At 37.0% G+C, this 21,701-nt stretch overlaps 3 protein-coding genes and 1 long non-coding RNA gene across 11 annotated transcripts; 1 reads left to right on the top strand and 3 right to left on the bottom strand.

Moving 5' to 3' along the window:
* The first annotated feature begins 3,343 nt into the window (after positions 1-3,343).
* On the top strand, positions 3,344-4,228 carry LOC126788892 (probable steroid-binding protein 3). The gene is made up of 2 exons (XM_050514909.1): positions 3,344-3,782; positions 3,865-4,228. The coding sequence occupies exons 1-2, from the start codon at positions 3,454-3,456 to the stop codon at positions 4,112-4,114; spliced, it is 579 nt and encodes a 192-aa protein (XP_050370866.1). The 5' UTR covers positions 3,344-3,453; the 3' UTR covers positions 4,115-4,228.
* Positions 4,229-4,363: 135 nt separating this feature from the next.
* LOC126788930 (chaperone protein dnaJ 72) lies at positions 4,364-8,413 on the bottom strand. Of its 6 annotated transcripts, XR_007671450.1 has the most exons (5): positions 7,915-8,413; positions 7,745-7,814; positions 7,001-7,116; positions 4,743-5,334; positions 4,364-4,648 (listed from the first exon to the last, which is right to left on the bottom strand). XR_007671450.1 is itself a non-coding variant. In XM_050514980.1 (4 exons), exons 1-3 carry the CDS (start codon positions 8,277-8,279, stop codon positions 7,054-7,056), a joined length of 498 nt encoding a protein of 165 aa, XP_050370937.1. In that variant the 5' UTR covers positions 8,280-8,413; the 3' UTR covers positions 4,437-5,334; positions 7,033-7,053. The 6 variants fall into 6 exon arrangements, 2 of the variants coding, with proteins under 2 accessions (XP_050370937.1, XP_050370919.1); XR_007671452.1 differs by having other exon boundaries at positions 4,437-5,334; positions 6,975-7,116; XR_007671451.1 differs by having other exon boundaries at positions 4,437-6,399.
* Positions 8,414-13,233: 4,820 nt separating this feature from the next.
* On the bottom strand, positions 13,234-16,102 carry LOC126789058 (uncharacterized). Of its 3 annotated transcripts, XR_007671475.1 has the most exons (6): positions 15,848-16,102; positions 15,284-15,628; positions 14,731-14,757; positions 14,157-14,261; positions 13,700-14,067; positions 13,234-13,457 (listed from the first exon to the last, which is right to left on the bottom strand). It is a non-coding gene; the product is annotated as an uncharacterized LOC126789058 (long non-coding RNA). The 3 variants fall into 3 exon arrangements; XR_007671473.1 differs by having other exon boundaries at positions 14,157-14,757; positions 15,752-16,102; XR_007671472.1 differs by having other exon boundaries at positions 14,157-14,757.
* Positions 16,103-19,318: 3,216 nt separating this feature from the next.
* Positions 19,319-19,967, bottom strand: LOC126789001 (heavy metal-associated isoprenylated plant protein 45). Its single transcript, XM_050515047.1, has 3 exons — positions 19,917-19,967; positions 19,743-19,818; positions 19,319-19,641 (listed from the first exon to the last, which is right to left on the bottom strand). Exons 1-3 carry the CDS (start codon positions 19,965-19,967, stop codon positions 19,319-19,321), a joined length of 450 nt encoding a protein of 149 aa, XP_050371004.1.
* Positions 19,968-21,701: the final 1,734 nt, after the last annotated feature.

Raw genomic sequence — 21,701 nt, 5'->3', positions numbered from 1 at the left:
AATGTTGGCGACGTCGATACTTCGAGCTCGAGGAGCTAATCGCTGTTGCGAAGCGCTGATGGATCTCGTCCTCACCAGTGCGATGATCGACGGGGCGACAAGCGGAGCGTCGCACAACTATCCTTGGCGACGATAGGGATCCGGGCTGAAGTCGTTTTGGGCCACCGATCTGGGTCGGTAAACGATTTGTAAGATCTGCTTTGTCGAGGATCGTCGTGGCTCGCCGGATCGGGGAGTTGTTGGTTCAAATCTGCAGCGGTGGATCGCCCATGCAACTCCTAATCCTATTGCCGCCGCCGACCAGAATCGATGTCAAGCCAGCCATGTTCGAAAGCGCGGACCACGCTGCCACGCTCACGATGATGGCGTTGATGGCTCCTCATCGTGCAGCGGCGAAGTGCAGAGGCCGATCATGGCAGATCGGAGGAGAAAAAGGGGTGCCCAGAGAAGATTTATGTGTTCCCAAAGTAAAAATATGGTTTTTTTTCTCTCTAGCTTATGAACTTAGATCTAAAGCAATCGTGCTAATAATGTGTTGTAGGAAAATATAGAATTAGATCTACTCATCTCATTGATAATCCCCTTTATATAGGGGTCATGATTACAATAGAAGTAAATAATAATTACAATGGTAATTATTGTTACATAATAGTGATTGATCTGTTATGTCCATTGATCATAAACGTCATTAACTCATTCCGTTATTTACTTTAACGAATGCACACTAATAGTCTTTTTCCTTCAACAATATTATAAATATTTTAATACTAATTAATAAATAAAAACTTTTCTTACATTTATTATTCTATTTTGAACTAGACTTCTATTTGTTTGAGTTGGATTAATGTAAAAAAACTAATTTTATCATGATATTTTATTTTCATTTTAGATTTTACGTTTTTCTATACTAAATATGAATTTTGATATAATATAACAAACTATCGTTATATGGGGGCGGATATGGAAAATTGATCCCTAACGGGGATGGTACAGGGAATACCCATTACTTTCGAACAGGAATTGAGGCAACTAAGAGGACGTAAGAGAAAATATGTATGAGTATGGTATTTCGATCCCCTCACCCTACACTACCCATTGCAATTCCTGCGTGCCCAGCCTCTAGTGATTCTTGAAAATTCATTTTGATTTTGAATACTGATATTTCATGTCTTACTCCATTGCTTTGATATCAAAATGAATGAATGCTAGATTTTGATTATTTTCATACTTGAAATATCGAAGAATAATGAACTCCAGGTAGGTAGGTAATAAAGGTTGAATTGTTGAAGCATTGGCATGAGAGTTACGATAGAAACTTTCTATTAGTAGTGTCAGGAATTAAAGTCAAAACATCTCAAGTGCATGTAAAAACAACATGTTCAAATTTAATTTGTAAGTTATTTCTGGAAGTGAGTGTTTGGGCCTAAAATAATACTCTGGTATTATTTATATTCTTTAGGCTTGTGGACCGGTTATTTGGGGAAAATCTATCGAAGAGCAAGATTACATTCCTTATTGGAATAGATTTCGGGACTGATGCTGTATAGAATCTGAGTTGAATAAGGATGGTGAATCCAAATCAACTAAGAGGTTCTCAAGACTTGATACACAAGAAAGAACAATATGTGTTCTCTATATAAAGGGGTCGAATGTGTAAAATCGAGGACACACAACGTCAAACAAACTATCGCGCAACCGCATAGTCAAGTCTCCTCACGAAGTAAAAGTCCGATTCACTTCGGCAAACCAAGTCTCCTCACGGAGCAAAAGTCCGACTCGCGTCGGCAACCAAGTCTCCCATCGGAGCGGAGCTACCCAGATGTACGCCTCGCGCTGCATGTAGCAACAAGTCTGATTAGCTTCGGCAACAAGAGTCAAGTCCATCGAGTCGCTAACATAGCTTCTAACAAACACAAAAGTCTGCACTAGTCAGTAATTTCCTACAGCAAAAGAGTCCCGCTATCAACGACACATTATAAGTTCTGCTTTTCCCCAAGCGGTCTAACGTAAGATCGGCCATCTACTTGAGGTGGAGTGAAAGGTACCTAGCAACTCCGGTTGTGTGTAGGTCATTCGAACTTCAGCGCTTTATTAGCAACTGCGGAACAATCGTTCGAGAAGAAGACAGTACGTGAGCGCAATCATCATCAACAAGCAAGAGTTGTACCTAACTCAAAGGTACTGGCACGTCAAGCAACAACAGAGAACGAAGGTTAGAACCATCTAGGGTTCAAAATCTGGGCTTGCTGATTGTTCCCTGAGGAAATCTTTTTCCCAGCCCGAACAGTGAGAAGCCAAATTTTTATGTGAACATAGACTTGAACGATAAGTTTGCCTCAAAAATTACAATAACGATTTCACTCGACACCAGTGAGTGTAGGGCAGCATTTCCAATCTCCCCGTTCATTTCCGCATTATACTGTAGTAATCTTATTTGTCATAGAGTCTAGATTTGCTGCTTCTATGCTGTAGCTGTGTTGTATGAAACAGCTCGATCGCAAAAGATCAAACAGGGATGTGTTATCTTCCACATGAAAGAAGCACCTGAACCCCTTGTCAATCTTATTGACTCCAACATTTGTGAAACACTAATAGATTAAATTTGCTGAGAACTAATAAAATAAAAAATAAGACATTTACAAAATATATTCTCTTACAAAATAAAGCATTTGTGAAAAAAAAAACATCTCTCGGAAAGAGACTATGTTTTTTTTAATTTATTGTTGAGACTGGTTACAATCTCGTCTTACATCGTCTACATACCTAGTCAAACCCCTAGAACCACTGCCACTGTCGCCCCCACCAATACAAGAGACAGAATTGCACTAAACGATGAGAGAGAGAGGGAAAAGAAACCTCTCAAGAAGAAAAAATAAGTTGTGACATCTAGAATTACCTAACCAAGTACATATCTCTTTGTTTATGCTAGATTACATACAACATTGGTTTTTTTAAAATAAAAAAACTTGAATTGTCATTTTGTGAATCTGTATGTGGATTAGTATTGAGTGAGTATCATTCGTCATAGATCAAGTTATTACATAGTCGCATTCAACAAGCATTATCGAACCAAGTGATATCTCTACATTCTCGTAAAATCCATAGCCTAGTAACACCATTTACCACACTTTTGGAGTCACCACATCACCAACTGTGGTGACTATATTTCCACTTGTCGGACCTCAATCCTTACATACATAGTTTGATATTTGAGCAAAATTCCGCTCAAACGCAACGCGTATATCCAATCTTGTCGCTTCATTCTATGACATGTTTGCAACGTATGAATACCATTCTGGACTTTGTAGTCTATTTTAATTGAGAAAAAAAGATGTAAAAAAACGCGGGTGGGTTGTTGGCGAGCCTAAAAGATTCAAAGATGAGAGTGGTAGGTGAAACCGCGATCGAATAATATAGGAAGGAGAAGAGAGTTGGTGATGATAATTGAGTGATATGGGGATATACGAGGCCGTGATGGAAGAGATAACGGCGTTTACAGGGCTATCACCGGCGGCCTTTTTCACAATCGCCGGTATGATGGTCGTTGTTTACAGATACGTTACCGGGATGTTTGTTTCTGCCGAAGATTACAACAAGCCTCCCGTGGTCAATTCTGAATTTGTGAGCAAGTATTTCGATCCCGCCACAACCACCGCACCAAGCTCAGTCCAAGTAGTCGGGGATATGACGGAGCAAGAGCTTAGAGCTTATAATGGGTCTGACCCCAGTAAGCCCCTTCTCATGGCCATCAAAGCTCAGATCTACGACGTCTCCTCCTCCAGGTAAAATCATCTCTCTGTTTTCTTTCTTTACTCCCGCCCAGATCGAAATAGGGTTTGATTGGTTTGGTTGGACTTGGAGCAGGAACTTCTATGGTCCGGGTGGGCCGTACGCAATGTTTGCCGGAAGGGATGCGAGCAGAGCGTTGGCGCTTCTGTCTTTCAAACCCCAAGACATTAACGGAAACATAGAAGGACTCGGTCCCGACGAGCTTCAGATTTTGCAGGACTGGGAAGATAAATTCGTCGAGAAATATGTCAGGGTTGGACAACTCGTGCATGACACTGATTCTGAGGCTTTGCCACAACCAACCCAAGAGACCCAGCAAATTTGAGAGATCAAATTCCCACTCCACTTTCATTAACTTGTTGACGGCATCTTGTGTTATATTTCATAAGACTCGCTATTCTTTGTGCATAGTATCTCCTTTTACGATTTTGTTTCAAGAGCTACTGCTTGCAGTTGTGACTTGAGTAGTTGTCCCCTTGCATCAAATTCACAATTCCATATTTTCCAACTTTCCAATTTTATTACAGGTAGTAAAACACAAGAAATCTAGGAATTCTCTAAAATAAAAGAGATGTTAAAACATTTTAGCAAATCCGCCAAGTGTTCAAAAAACAGATACTGGTGAGTAATAATGCGGTCCTTCCAGGCTAAAAAAAAAAAAGACTTCAAGACAGCGTGGAAATAACCGGAATATGCCTACAGTGTAGTCGACAGTGGCATTGTACAAATAGAACAGTCAGTTACCAGAAAAATCAGTTGGGAATTTTCTGAGTTTGTCCTGCTAATGCTTGAAAGAAGGTAATACTTGCTGACGAATGAAGATTGAAACTGAGAGTTGATCCCGTAGAATACTCTTCATCTGCAAACAAGAGTACATACGTGAATCCATATAGCTAAGACCGCGCAGTAGTCACTCTATTTCATTCAAATGGAAATCAATGTCAACAGACTACATCAGAGAGGCGGGGAAGAGTGCCTGGCAAGGCGGCAACACAGATTCATTCCAATCTTCAGTGACATATTAAAGCACCTTCTGAGATTTGAAGGCTGCTGACGCCGAGGCAGAAGCATAAGCAGCTCTTTTTTCTTATGTGTTTCGACTTCTGCTACTACTACAAGCATAAACACAACCACATTGGTAACTTGTAACACACAATACTAATTGCGGCATCACTAGTTCTTGTATTCTTGTGTTCTTGAGTGCAGAGTTATGCATATATATGGGGAGCTGTAGACCACCTACTAAAATCCGCAAAAGTCTTCTCATTCAGTCGGGAGCTAAATGCCGGCAGAAACTAGAGCGCGATGATGTCTAAAAATTGGAGCATAGAGGTAAGCTTATCCCTCCTGGCCAGGCAATCCTATTCAACCATACAGGCTGACTTTTCGTACCACACCTTCAATGCCATATCAAAATATACCAGAACCACAAAGATAGCAAGGACACTGCTGCTAACACTGCCTATCATATTACGTCGTGAGATTATAACCATCCCTCTTCCCTCTCTGTTATGGTTGCAGTATGTCTCAACTCAGGAAGACCATCTGCAGTAAAATTGGCTTCATGAAAGATGTGGCATACCTGGAAATGCTTACACTACTGAAGAAGAATGAGAGTAAACATAAGATTAACCAACTTTTATATTATTGAAATTGGACAAGCCGCATACAACATTATGGCAACGTATGCCACTTGTCCAAGTTGTGACAATTTCTGTAGTTCATATTACTCATTTTTGAACTATCAAAACTGTTGTATCTTGGACAAGCCTCACAAATTGCCATTATCATGTTGTTTAGTATTAGCTTGTCTTCAATCATGTACAATGAGATTCATTAAACACTTAATGTTTAAAGATATTCATTTTAACATAGACAATATTGTTTGCTCACGAGAAAAAAATGAAGGAGAGATACACTGATAGCGCCAATTGCCCAAAAAAAGAAAAGAGCGACAAAATGGCAGGTTCATTCGAGTAACCAATAATTATTTCATTTGGAATACTAACTACTGAAAACAGAGGTCACAGCATATTCCATTCCTTATCTTCTTTAACAAACTGATAGAGACCCTCAAGGGGGAATACCAGTCTATCTAAAGGCACTCTGGCCAACTGCTTATATAGGTTATATTCTCCCCAAGGCTGTATCAAATATTAGATATGCTTTAAAGTATCTACTCAAAAATTCTCCAACTGAGAAATAAACTTAACAATGGTCGTAAATCCACAAATATCACTCATATAATACTTACACTAGACACCAATGCAAATTCAGGAGACATGATCACACAATTAATTTTATTTTGTTTTTGACTATGACATTTGATTTCCACTCAATTAATTTTTTTTCTTTTCTATTCCACTCTCAACACTCATTGAACTTGTACAGACCTACAGAATCTGTTTCTCATACCAGTCATCATCAATCCTACCAGAAATATAATAACATTACACACTTTCACCACTACATTATATATGGGTATGAGCTAACCATAAGGAGAATCAGACCTGGCAAGCACCAATAGAGCTAACCTCCAGAGACAAAATTTCAGGAACTTGGAAGGAAAATCAAACTTTTTTATATAGAGGTCACCAAATTCTATTAGTTCTGGAAACCAAATCAAACACAATTTTCAAAGATGTTAGCCTCACCAATAACTATTAAATACACAGAAATCATACAAAAATGACAATCATGAACTTAAAAATTCAAGAGTATCGAATTCTAATATTCATGAGTAAGCCTAGCTAGCAAGGTTATCCAAGATCTATGGTAACACATCAACTAAAAGCTGAAAGTAATATTAAATTATACTACATCAGATAACTAATTGTTGTATGAAAAAAATAAAGTTAGTTGACTAACTTTTTCTATTTTAGTTATAAGGTTAATTGTTTCAATTTATTTACCAAGTTTACTACTCTTCTGCTGTGGAAATATGGATAATGTATGAATAGATTGATCAAGAAGAATACGGCGATACATAACTTAATAAGCTGAAAAGTGAAGTTTTCAAGTGCTGTAATTTTTTATTATGAACCAGGTACATTAGTTGTCATAAGAAACCAGAAATGTATATACAAGGTGAGAAAAAAAGACTAATGAATCATATGATAATAAGGTAACACAAAGTATTTCTCAGTGAAATAGTATGTCTTCATAAATTAATAATAACTCTATACATTTAATATGTGTAGATATGACCTACAGGCATTCAACTACTGTCAGGCGAAGACAAACCAGAAACACAGTGACAACCTCCTACAGCTTCTCCTTTTGTTCTTTGGCCTTTTCCACAGATTTCATTGCGTCTTCAAATGATTTCTGAATGTTAATGAAAAGCTTGTTAGTGACACAATGTTCAAAAACATCAATTTGATGATTCTATCCCTGGAATTAATCAAAATAAGATCAAAGTTGGACATTTCTCAGAGACATAAAAACAGCTCTAAATAATGATCATGAGACAGAACAGGAAAGAGAAACTTCTAGAATGCATTTTGGGTTCTCCAAACTAACTGGAAGAGAAACCACTTTTAAGAAAATCATGTATATAGTGGACGGAACAAAATCAAATAAACTTATATGTATATCCGTACTTTAACTGTTGGTTAAACTTCTTAGTAAAAAGCATACTACGTGACATATGAGACTTGACGCAATCCCCCTTGTGAATCAAACACTCGTGCATTTGCAGTTATTCCTAACAATAACAGCAGAAAGGCAAGAATATAATATAGAACACACAACAAACTGATAGCACAAGCATTAAAAGATGGCAAAAGAATCAATGAGCTAAATAACTAGTCCAGTTATTTTCAATAAAGGATTAAGAAGGATTGTGGATTCAGCTTTTATGTCTCCTGTGCATATGTAAAACATAGATAGGTTTAGGGTTTATGAAGTGAAAAAACAAAAACAGAGGAGACAGGAAAAGAGCAAGTAAGGCTACCCCAGAATTACGTATCTTCCATAGAGCATCCCATCCCATATTCACGACAGCCAGGCCACCCAAAAAAGCGCTGCATCAAAATTCCACATACCAAATAAGACATCATCAATCCGAGGTTGTTTGTTAGATCATCAAAAGTAAGAAGAACAAGAGAGGGGAGAATAGGGCACCCTGCGACGGAGACGTTGAGAAGGAAGGCGCGTGTGGTGAGATAGCGAAGCAGACTGTCAAAGCTGGAGGGTCCAGAAGCAGAAGCATATCTGCGCCGGTTATTACTTCGACTATAACCGTAACCGTAACCGTAAGCGGCGGAGGAGGTTCGGAAGTTGTAGTCGGCGCGCTTGCGATCGTCGATGAGGACCTGATAGGCTTCGGAGGCCTGCTTGAATCGGAGGGTGGCGGAGTCCCTGACGGCCTTGGAGGAGTGGGAATGCTTGTCTGGGTGCAGCTTCACCGCCAGTTTCCTGAAGGCCTCTTTTATTTCTTCTTTGCTCGCGTTCCTTGTCAAGCCCAACACCGAGTAGTGATCGCCCATTTCCTTCTTTTGATTTTCCGGCGGATCGATTCAAATCCGGGAGCTCAATTTATTCGTCGTCCCAAACAGAACGTTTCTTCAACTTCGTGGCACTCTCTTAGCCGCTTCATTTTCCTGCCTCTGCTCTTTTTCTTTTTCTTTTTCTTTTTATTTTTCTTCTCTTCACATTCACTCGACTCAATGCCTCGTAATTTAGTAGTTTACATTAAGGGACTTTTTCTTAATTTATCTATTAGAGCCACTGCGTAAGAAAATCACTAAAATTGTAGACTTTTAAATCTGCCACTCAGCCCCTATTGGACGGAAAAGTTAAGGGCAAAATAGTTAGAAAAAAAATTAAAAATAATTATTTTTGTTGTAGGAGGATTATTTCTGTGTTTTTTTATGTATTTTGTCTTAATTAGTATATGTTAATCTAGATAAGAAAATATATACAATCTCTGATTCTACGGGAGATTTGATGTAATGTCTATATAAATGCATCATTATCAATGAATAAAGATAGAGGTTTCTCCCTATTCTAATGCGTATTACATCGTTACATTATCAGCACGTAGTTCTAACCCTGAGTTCCTAGGTCTAGAACCCTACTTTCTGAAGTAAAAATTCTTTCTGTTATAAAAACAATTCGACAGAAGAAGACGTAAAATTCATTCTCCCATGAAAAAAAAATTGGACGGAAGATGCAAAAATTTCTTTTCCTACAAAAAAAAATTGCAGAAAAGACGAAAATGAATCGTTTGACCTAGGGCACCCAATTTTTTTTTTCTCTAGGCACCCCTCTTCTTCGCTGGCAACTTTGCAGATCAGCGTCTACACCCACGTTGGACCAACACCGGCGCTAGCCTCAGAAAGCAGACCAGACTGGTCCTACACACTGACGACCATGATCGTCGACTTCTGAAGAATAAGTTTGTTCAAATTCAACGACTTGGTTTTGTCGTGGTTTGACCCATTGTGCCTCATCATGTTCCTAATAGTCCTATAAATGGAAGTGACGAGATTAGAGATACATACTGCAATTATGCCTGTAAGGATTGATGTCCAAAAAATGGACATGTAGTCACTCTTTGTTAGTGACGTTGTGACTCCAAAAATGTGGTAAATGGTGTCACTAGGTCGTGGCTCTTATGAAAGTGTTGAGAGACCACTTGGTTCGATAATACTTATTGAATGTGAGTTATGACACAACTTGATTTATGATCAATGATACTCACTCGTCTGTTTTCTTAGATGATGGTTATCATTGGGGGACGTCTCAATGTCAATACCAATCTAAATAAGAGATATCGATGAATGACGATGTTGAATGAGTTTGATGTCAAACCATACATACTCTGTTGAAGCAAACTTCCAACATTGTAGATTGGCCTACATGAAAAGTGTTATTCAACCAGATTAGGTGGTGTTGCATAAGATTGTAAGTGACTGGTCACTCGTCTACCGCCTAGAAAGTTGTAGGATCCAGTTTTAACAAAAAGATAGGTCATTGGTCAGGTAATGCCAACACCACGAATGTAAATCCTATCGGTTATACCTTTGTTAGGCATAGTGAAAAAGAAAATAGTTTAGACTCACCTTATGGCGCAAACTCTCTAGCGAAACGCCTTAGAATCAAATATGAGATGGCTTGTTCTCATAATACCTTATCAGTTAGGTAGTTTCCAAAACAACTGAATTTGCAGCTTGTGGTCACAAATCATCTCTGTTGGGACTAAATTAAGAGATGTAGATAAAAATCCTGCATGGATTGGTTTTAACCTAACTCAAGTGCCCCCAAACCACGGAGTGCGATAACTTTTGATGAAAGGTAGGGATATTAAAATGAAGTGTAATAGACTTTTGATGAACTAAGAGCCAAATGTTGCTTTCTAAATCTCCTTACTCAAAACTCAGGACTCACTACATTGACAATGCAAGAGAATTCACTGCAAAGACTTTTTATTGCATAGCCGGGATTGGACATCTCTGTAACCCCATGTTCATTCTGCATGAATGGATAAGCAGGAGCGACAATTAAGCAGTTAAATTTTATAGCTAGGACCCTCGTTACGCGTAAGTAATTTACCTATAACTGTATGGGGATATGCAATATTGCATGTAGCTATACCTTAGGAATGAAAAGATCTTGAGAATAATAGGTCTCGAAAGTGATGACCGTTTATGACATCAAAACCTATATCCCTACAAGTATTCCATGAATCAGTCAGTCATAAAAGACGTGTTTCCGCCGTATGAGTGATGACAAGTTTTAAGAGATGAAACTCTTCAAATTTAAGTACGATATGTGGATGCATGTACTTGTTGTAATATAATTGACTCGACATCTCATTTGGTTTAAACTCGTAAAACCAAGATAATGGCTGAGTGCACCCACACACATATCAATGCTTGATCACAGCATGTTAATAACATCGAAAGACACTTTTAATGAAATGATTTCAGAATTTGCCTAGATTCGTAGGCCAACTTCAACGGGACCTATAGGGCAGCTCACTAGTTTGAAAGATCTATATGTCCCCTTTCCAAGAACATCAACCATTTGATCATATCTATTATACTGAGTGAGTTATAGCTGTTTTAGTAAAATATGACAGATATGTTCGGAAACTGCAGCTGAGTCAACTTCGACCAAGCTTTGTGATCAGCTCAGAACGAACTAGGTTGTGATCCATATATCATTGGAAAGATACTGGTGTCTATTTTTTGAAAATTTTAACGGTTTATTTATACCTATTGTATCAAAGAAGTTATGAATGCTTAAGTACGTGAAGTTCATACGACGCATGAATCTGCTTTTAATTGCAAACTCTTGTTTTGAGTTGTTATGCAATTCTCTTTCTTTTGTGTCATGTATGGATAAGTGTACATTTTTGACATAAGAATGTTTGGCAAGATTTGATATTCAAGTCATTGATCCATTGGTATTTTTAAAGAATGTGAAAAGCGTTCGTATACGCTATCTATCTAAACTCCGAGATTGAGTTACCGATTAGGGGAAGTTGTTTTGCAGACTTCAGGGGGAGTCTATTACATATGTTACCTTCAACTGTAGTTAGTGCGTTGTGCTATTTTTCTCCTTTGCCAAAGCTTTTAATTTTATCGAAGATGTTTTTATTTTTCTTGGCAAGGTTTTTACCGAGACAACAGTATCCACTATGAGCCATTAGGATCGCAATACAAGGGGGAGTGTTGTAGGAGGGTTATCTATGTAATCTCCTTGGTGTATCTTGTCATAATTAGTATATGTTAGTCTAGATAAGGAAGTATATACAATCCATGATTCCACGACATACTTGATGTAATGTCTATATAAAGGCATCCTGATCAATGAATAAAGATATATGATTCTCCCAATTCTGATGCGTATTACATCATTATGTAACAATTTTCTAATTTTATAATTTCTAAACCCTATACTCTAAATACCATTGAATGACAACTTTCACTATTCTCTTCAATTTAAGGACACCCCAAACTTTTTTCCCACATAAGGCCATTATGACATCAGCTTATTTAGTGGTGTACCCGTTTTACCCTTATGGCATAAACTCTCTCCCTCCCCATGTTTTCAACCTAACTAAACAAAAAAAAGGTGCAGATACTCACATTTTGGAGACCCCCCCTTCTCTTCTCTCTCTTAGATTCACCTTTGTAATATCCCACATCGGTCAACGAAGATAAGGCGATGTGTCTTATATGTACATGCCCATCTCCATCTAACACGAGGCTTTTTGGGGGCTCACTGGCTTCGGAGGGGATAGAAACTCTGAAGTTAACCAAGTTGAGCCTAGAGCAATCTCAAGATGTTTGACCTACTGGAAAGTTACTCGTGAGCTCCCAAAAATAAAACCGTGAGGGTCAGAGAGGAGAGTGCCCAAAGTGGACAATATCATGTTATGGGAGAGCTGGTCCCGGAATGTGACAACCTCTCTCTCTCGCCACCCAAGCTCATCCCCGTCCACCACTCTATCAATCTCCCTGTCTTTCTCTCTCTTCTTTGCATATCCGGCAATAAGAATCTTTGCGTTCGACCCGTTGATGGGATTTTTGCATATCCGGTGTGTTTTGTTCGAAAAAGATAGCTTCATTTTACTTGGAATTGTAGAAGTGATTCAATGAAAAGAATTTGATGCAGGTTGTTTGTTAATTAAAGCATATGATTGATTTGTTGCTTTATTTTGATCGGAAAGGTAGCTTCGGGCCTTCGGATTTGTTTTGCTTCAATGTCCACCGGTGGGAGTGGTAGACGTCGAAGTAGGTGCAAGGTCTGACATGCTCGGGTTAGGTGTGGATGCTCAGCTCTGTTTAGGGGAAGAAGACGAAGAGATTGATGGCTTTGATCTCTCTGATTCAATTTGCAAATTGATGAAGACGAGAAAAATGATGAAGGATATAAGCAATAAGGTGGATAGAGGTGAAGGTCAGGATCATTGAGGATGTAGTAGTTTTGTCTGGCCGTAATAGTAGCTTTGTCCGACTATAATAGTAGCTTTTGATGGTGATAATATTAGTTTTTGTTTTGCTTTTATTTTTTGTTGATAATAACAGTGATAGTAGGTTTTACTTTATACATTAGTACCTTTATTTATCATTGATACTAAATTCACTTATCATTGATAGTAGCTTTTGTTACCTACACTACTATATACATAACATCATCAATAGCGTTTGAAAAACGCCATAAAAACCTTTTAACCTTTTTCAACACCATCGTCAAACGTCATAGAAATCGGCGCCATGCTTTCACAAACTATTTCACGGCATTTGCCAAACGCCATAGAATTTTTTTTTCATGGAACACCGTAAACTTTCAAACGCCATGAAAAAAAATTCAATGGCAAACGCCATGGATCTTTTTTCAGTTTTTTTCAAAAAAAATTATATAATTTGATTTTCTGATTATTTGCAGAAAATCAAATATCCTATTGGCAAGAAATTATACAAATCACAATGACAGTCATGACAATGCCTTTATAGGTCGTCCAATTACACTCTGTACTTTAATCAAATAAGAAATACTCAATCTACGATACTCATGTCCAATTACAACACATACAACTGCTAATTATAAAACCAATGATAGGGAATGGAGAACATTACAATAAGGGATAAAGACTAGTATTGTTTTCTGTCTTTGATGGCTTTCATTGCATGAGTTATACTCTTTCTCATTGCCTGCACAAAGCCATTATACTACTTAGTGAGTATATTACACACACCAGGAAAAAAAACCCAATGAATCCTAAACTTAACAAACAGTCCCACTTGATTTTCATTGCAACAGAAGAATTCTACTTGACTATGCAATAAAAAGATCTTAACTATCAAAATGTAGACCTTCTGTCTCAACTCTTCAATTAATAAAAGAAAACTAACTAGCTCTATGAAACAAGATAAAATAGAAGTTGGCTACTAACCGTTTATATATCTTTTGGCAGCAGGAAGAGACGTACTATATGTTGTCACGGCCATCTGCACACACCACCGTTAATTTAATCACTCTAAAACTCACAAACTACAAGTCTACAACACGTCTAGTATTCCATCACACACTTGCACATATCACAACTTTGTTGGCCTATTAAAATTATCAACATTGTTGGCCTTATTGTTTTTTTCACATATTAATCTTTTGGGATTCAATAATACTCGTAAATAGGATAAGCTAAGCTACATATAGTATAACTCTTTTCTATGAGTGGCTTTGAGACGCATTCGGTATTGGGACGCCTGCAGAATCAACTGACTCAGGATTCAATGGTTTTCACTAATCTTCTTTCTCATCCTGAAACAATATTCATGATACAAACATATTAACACAAAGCTCCACTTATTTATAATTTTTCAGAGGATGCAGAGAAAATGATGAATTACTTGTGCCAATTGGTTCACTGAGACTTTGCCACATTTCCACCATGAATAAAAGTAATCATAGTACAGGGTCTGCAACACCAACACTACGATGCTTCTTGTCTAAAGCTGTACAAAACACAAAATTATACTGTTGTGCAAATGATGATCAAAATCAACATACCTTGTCACTTGGACACATGAATACGGATATAATTATGGAAAAAAAAATTAGACCCTACAAATAGATTAATTTCACTGGGTCTAGCTACAATGCCAAAGAGATTCATAATCAAGCTAATTCTACCATATTCATAACTCATAAGCTTGACAAGGATTAGACTTGGGGTATGCGAATTAGGCAAAACAAATTATTTCCTGAACTAGAATCTTCTGCAACAGTAAACTCACAAGGTAAATTTGTCAGTATAGAATTAATGTAAGAGGAAATTATCATGTACAACCGAAGTATACAGCTTTGGAGATGAAGGACATTTTTTTTATAAGAGAGACTGAGAGATGAAGGCTTACAGACAGGGTTATTTCAATAGTAAATTTCTAGGGAAAGCATGAATTAAAGTTAAGATAGTGGAATTACCAGAGCTATGTAGTACTGGGTAAGCAACTGCATCCAATCACAAACAAAACAAGTAAATCATGATCAGAAGTTGCTAAGAACTGAACGGATAATTTCCGAGAAACATAAAACAAAAAAGAATACTGCTGAGTGATGGGTGCTTTGCCTCTATAAACAAGGTAACCTACCAAAGCTAACCAAATGCTAACAACATATCAAAACTCAAGGCCGATAACAATTGCAACTTAGTCAAACTAATATAGCATTCTTATAGAGACCGTTTTACACTCAAACTCTATTATATTAAATAGTAACAGACACTGGAACTGATATATTCAAATCTTTATGAAGGTCACACTGTAGCCACCTCATTATATAGGAAACGTTTCAGCAAAGATTGAAACTCAGATAATATATAGGAAAAGTTTCAGCAAAGATTGAAACTCAGATAAGCTAAGTTCAATGTTCGAGCAATCTCACACCTAAAACTAACAACTGAACATGCATTTCCATTCTAAAGCTCACATTGCATCAAAAGCCTGATACTATAAATTAAAGAAAATAAGGATGATACCTGATGGCCCTCTTGGACAAGGAGCCTAGACAAGAAGACACCAATAAATCTAGGGCCTCCCATTGTCAGAATCTTAATCGTACTCGAAGCCGAAACTTGCAATGCACCTTTTGGTTGTGCAACCTTCTCTCATACTACAAAAACCACCGCATGGGTACTAACCATTTCACCTAAAGCTTTAAACGTTGATCAAATTAAGGTCATCAAAAGAGAGAAAAGGAGAGAGAAGTGAGACCGATGGTGTCTCTGCACTGACAACCAAACCATTCTCCTGCCCTCCTTCTTCTTTCTGTGCAAACCCTGTTGCAGCGGGTCTGTTCTTCAACCCCAAATCGTAACTTTAACCTAATACGCAGAAACCCCAAATTGTAAACCACAATATTGAGTTAGAAAAATCACAGATCCCTAACCCAAAAGCCCCAAATGGTAAACCCTAGATCCCAAAACGAACAAAGGTTGAAAGCCCACCACAGCTAGCATCGGTTTACATAGATGAACATTCCGAATCTAAATCGTGAATCTCATAAACCAAATGCGAAACCATTGCTTCATAGAGAGGCATACCAGCATAGGATGGAGCTAGACTTCAACCCAAAATCTCAACCTCGGATTGTTATCGGCGGAGGAGAGCGATTTCCCATCTATGCAAAACCAATCTGCAAATCGTTGGGATTCTGATGACTTTCGGTGTTTGAGGTCTCTGGGTTAGAGAGAGACGATGGATTTTGGGGTTGATGTCTCTGGGAGAGAAAGAGAGAGCTCTAAGGCCTAAACACCAAAACTTTCGATGGATATAATCCTGGGTAAGCGAAAATTAAGTATTTTCTAGACCTATACTAATGACGTTTACAAACACCATCAAACAATATTGTTATAGCGCTTTTTGAAACATGAATTTAATGAATATAACTTGAATATGGGGACTCGAAAATTTAATGGCCATTAAATCTACTTTCAATGGTGTTTTTCCAAAAATGCCATGCTTAAAATGCCATTGAATGTTATATGTGTACTAGTCTACGTAGCACGGACATGTCCCTCAGCTACCGTATCGCGTGTCCAATACGGACACAGATACGCTTGGACACGTTCAGATACGCCCGGATATGAGCATCGGAAATAGACACGGTCCGGACACTCGAGTATCTGCATCGAACGCGCACCAACTCGGTCCGGACACGCGAGTATCCTAATCGGACACGCACCAACTCATGATAAAAGTGAAATGGCTTATGGTAGGATTCGAACAGATTCAGTTTTTGTAATATTTATGCACACTTTAATATATATAAGGAGAGAAACTCGTGATAAAAGTAAGAATGTTTGTAGTGAGATTCGAACCTCGGTTATCCAAGGTACTTATTAAGTCCTTAGTCATTCCAACAAGTTATGTTTTCATCATTTTAATGCATACTTTGATATATGTATATACATTCTAAATACTTTCAAATTTTATAAATTAATATTTTAATAAATACATATTAAAAATAATATTTAATTAACGTGTACATCATGTGTTTGTGTCCAAAATAAAATTTAATTTTCCGTGTATGCGTATCGTATTATGTCCAATACGGACACTTGTGTCCGTGTCCGTGCTACATAGGTACTAGTGCTACGACAGTTGCTTTTGTTGCGCTTGGTAGTACCTTTTATTGCAGGTAACAGTAGCTTTTGTTTTGCTTAGTAGTACCTTGTTGTTTTTGTTTTACTTGGAAGTGACATTGTTTGATGTTGATAGTATCTTTTAATTAAGTGATAGTATGTTTTATTCTGCTTGGTAGTAGCTTTTGTGATCTCCCTGGAGGTCGTCGGAAAGCTTATAGCATTAGTTTTTGTAGCTACTGATAGTAGCTTATGTTGCTTGTATCAATAGCTTTGTTCATTGTTCGTAGTAGCTTTTGTTTGATAGTGATAATGATGATGGTAATAATAGTTATAGTTTTGTACGTTAGAAGGTTTCTTTGCCGTGGGTAGTAGTTTTTTATGACAATGATAGTAGCTTTTTCTTTATTTGGTAGTAGCTTCATTTTTTATTGATAGTATCTTTAGTAGACAGTCATAGTAGCTTTATTTTGGCTTAGTAGTATCTTTTGTGTGGCTTGGTAGTAGCTTTTGATATCTCATCGGAGGTTGCCGGAAATCTCATCATAATATATTTTACCGTCGGCTATGGTACCTTTTGGTGCTTATGATAGTATATTTTCTAACATCACCAGAGCCACATGAAATTCTTCGAAGATCTCGCTGGAGTTAGTCGAAAGTCACCGAAGACCTTGTGACAGTCAGCTGAGAGTCGCCAGAGTTCTAGCTAGGGAGAAGAGAGAATGAGTGATGACTATTGAGGGTAATGGCATTAAGTAAATATAATTAGGGCTGGGCACGGTCCTAAACCAGCCCTTTATTTCACGGGATCAGGACCGAACTAAGAAGTTATATTTCGGTCCGGTTTTTGTCTTAATTTCAAGGACCGTTTAGGACCGATTAGAGCCGAGTTTTTTTTTTAAATATTCAGGGACCGGACTGGCAAAAATCAGGACCGGACCGGCAAAAACCGGTTTGGAATAAGAGTTTTGGCCTTTTAGGGTTATTTTTTCACTATAATCTCCTACACCAATCTTAAAGTAAGAAGCTGGAATAAGCTTGTACAACTGAATTATATTCCAATTAGATATGAACACGTACATATTCGGGTTTTCAATTTTTTTTTTCACCTCAAAATCATTGGGATCGAGAACCGGACCGACTAAGACAAGGATCGGACCGGGCCGGACCGCTAAAATGGTTAAAAATAGTGAAAAAGACCGAATCGAACAGGCCGAGTCAGATCAGTTCGATTGGATTTTAAAATTTTATTGAGTGTCCTTATGTGTAAATGTGGTGGTCCAATTGGCTTTATCTGTAATTTTGGAGCTTCATCAAAAACAACGACCAACAGCTTGCAAGAGTGTGTTTGAGCTCGTGAGACAATTAACCTACAAAGCTAAAAACTTCAAAAAAAAAAAACTATTAATAGTCTAAATTGGGAACAAATATCACTTTGGTCATCAAAGTATGCTTCAATTGACAGTTTGGTCATCAAACTTTTGAAAACTTCAATTTGGTCATCCAACTATACTACTTGTATGTCACATTGGTAATTTTTTCTATCTTATGTATTAATTAAATGTTAAATCTTAATATGTATGGTCATATTTGTCATTGTAATTAGAAAAAAATTAAATAGTTGTGTTTGAGAAGAAGAAAAAGAAATTGTCATTTGATTGTGTTAATCTCCGAACTACCCTTCGAGTTAACAAAGAAAACGACAAAAACAAACGTAATGACAATGTGACATACGGGTAGTATAGTTGGATGATCAAAGTGTCGTTTTTAAAAGTTCGATGACCAAAATGTCGAGCGAAACATACTTATATCACCAAAGTGACATTTCTTTTAGCTTCGTAGGTTTTATACCTTTTTATGATGCAATGCATTGTAAATTGAGTTATGTCCGAACATTCCCGCTTGATGTAGTATGGTCGTATCAATCTAATGGACTTAATCAGTTTACTTCAAATGAAAAAAAAATCCTTTTTGTTAAAGATTATATATATAAGTGAACTCTGAAGCTTGATATGTGTTTTTGACTTTATTAATGTGAACATGTCCACAGAGAGATGAATATGGTAGCTGATATCCTTGTTAAGCATAGTACCTCTAACGATAGAGGAATATGTATCTTACATGACCCTCCCACGCTGGTTTTTGATGCTCTGCTGGATGACATTGTTGGTCTTTCTAGAACTAAGGAGTTTTATGGTTTGTAGCTCTGTCTAGTTTCTTCGTTGCTTTCTTTTACTTGGGCTAATGACCTCATTTGTACTAAAAAAAGATTATATATATATAAATCAATTATATATATATATATATATATATATATCAATTACAGTTCTACGTGGCCGGCCAGGAACATTAAACAACATGCCTAAACAAATATTGGTTGGATTTATGAGGAGACGCACAGTCCAATCTGACTCATGAAAGTGTACTGGATCACATAAGGGCGCAGTAGGCATGAACATTGTCATCACTAAAGAGATGAACAGTTTGATCAGAAACTGTTGAATATAAAGGGTCAGGGAAGTAGCCATGCACAGCTTCATTATGGCCGTGCATATAGTAGTTATAAGAGGAGGAGTAGGTTGACTCGTCGTAGTATTGAGATGCGTAAGGATAGTACTCGGAATCGTATGGAAATGGCCAAAACTCGGCTTTCCTTCCCGTTCGTCTCACCACCTTTAACACCTTCCGTTCATCCACATATCCTGTCACCGTTACCTTTTGCTTATCCATGTCTATTTCCAAACTATCCACACCTGAAGGGGATCGATATATGAATATATCAATATATGTCATCATCATATGCATGTGTACGTTTACTACTATTATAGTTAACAATCAAGCTAATCCATCTTACCTTCTATTTTTGATATTGCTCGGCGTATCCGCTTTTCGCATCCTTCACAATCCATATGCACCGAGAGTTCCACAATCTGTACGTACGCATATCATCAAGGGCAAATGATCGAAACGAGAGAGAGAGAGAGAGAGAGAGAGAGAGAGAGAGAGAGAGAGAGAGAGCTATACTTACGGAGATGGCATTAGATATTTGTGATGTCTTCCCATGTCGCCAACCGAACATAATGAAAGAAATAATAATATTGGCAGGCAAGGATGGACAAGCTATCACTCTTATATAGCTAGCCCTTCTTAAAAAGATAGTTCGAAATATTTGGGCATGGATAAGCTATATCGATCAAATTATTTATCTAGCTTGTAGTTTTTTTTATATACGATGTCTAGCTTGTAGTTCAAGCACCTCTCAAACATAAGGGACCGATTCTACTGTTCTGTCAATTTTTCTTATTATTTTCTATATATATATTTTCTCCATCCATCCAGCATTTTAGCTACCTTAATTAATTTCCTTTATTTTTGGGTGCTGAGAAAAAGAGAAACAATTACAATTTCAAGGGACAAATGTCTTGGAAGGTGATGGGAAAGAATTAGCAGCTAGCAATGCAAAGTAAAGAGAAACAATTTGAGAATTCAGAGACTGTGAAATTAAATCGACGTGAGTCCATTGACTCGGATTTAAAGTTTAAAAAATGGTTTTATATCAATTTCTAACCTTTGGCTATCAAGAAACACAAAAAATAATCAAAGATTCCTTCTTCTTTTTTTTAATGAAAGATATGAAAAGAAGTATTTGTGAGTGAAATATACAAGAATATTGACATGCCCAATTGATGGATGTCGAGATGGTGTCAGTTGGAATATATACTCAGAATTATTCCTGACTTTGGGTTAAAATCACAGCTATACATTATGTTGACCACAACTCCACATGCATGCTAATTAGAAGGAAATCAAACATCACGTTGATAATATATATTCATGCTCATTTGCTAGTAATGAACATTGGAGAGGGTTTTGAGCAAAAAGCAAAGAACATATCTGAGTTAATCCATTCATTAAAGTGATTCTGTTTTACGTGTAACTTGTGCGAAGTCGGACCAATTTGCAAGTTGAGGTGAGGGGGCAAATTTCAGGATCGAGATCATGAGGTCCACGAATACTTGTAATTATTAGTTTCAGTGAAAAGGAATTTCATTTTGTCAGACAATTTGGCAAATGTACGTGACATATCTTTAACAATCATATTTATTCTATTATTAAGCAAAGATGGCTTGTTAGCCAAAACCCAAATACTACAAAATGAATCATACCATAGGGACAAATACTACAATTACAAATTAGATTTTTATTAAATAAAACCTAACTATCCTGCATCTCACATTTCTCTCAAATCCGCAAAAAGGACGGGTCATGCCGACCTTCCTATTTAGGGCCAACTGACAAACATAACCTTATTTTGTTTAACAAAAATAAATAATTTATTTTAATTCTTTTCTCATCATTTGACTTGTAATATATATATATATATATATATATATATAACTGTTGAAGGAAAAATCCGTTATGTGTCTTCATTAATGTAACAGACGAGAGGTGATTAAGTGATTATCATTCAATATTTATTGTGTAACGTTTAGTTATTATTGTCATCATACATTTTACCATTGTAATACTCTCCCTATATAAAGGGATTATGCAATAAGATGAGTAGACCAATTCCATATTTCCTACAACAATAACCATATTATACAAGTATATATACATCAAAATTATATAACTTTTTACATTTATAAATAAGTCTAGGCAGTTTTGTTAATATATTATCTCTTTAAATCACTCAAAATTAATTATTGTTTCTCACAAATAAAATATAACTTAAAATTTCAATGACAAAAGTTAATAAGTTGTATTGTATATAAAATATATATGTGAAAGCAATATTTTTTTGAATTTGTAC

Source organism: Argentina anserina, chromosome 1 (assembly GCF_933775445.1).
Source record: "Argentina anserina chromosome 1, drPotAnse1.1, whole genome shotgun sequence".
NCBI classification, from domain to species: Eukaryota; Viridiplantae; Streptophyta; class Magnoliopsida; order Rosales; family Rosaceae; genus Argentina; species Argentina anserina.
The sequence above is the reverse complement of the archived record's forward strand: the minus strand, read 5'-3'. Positions and strand labels throughout refer to the sequence as shown.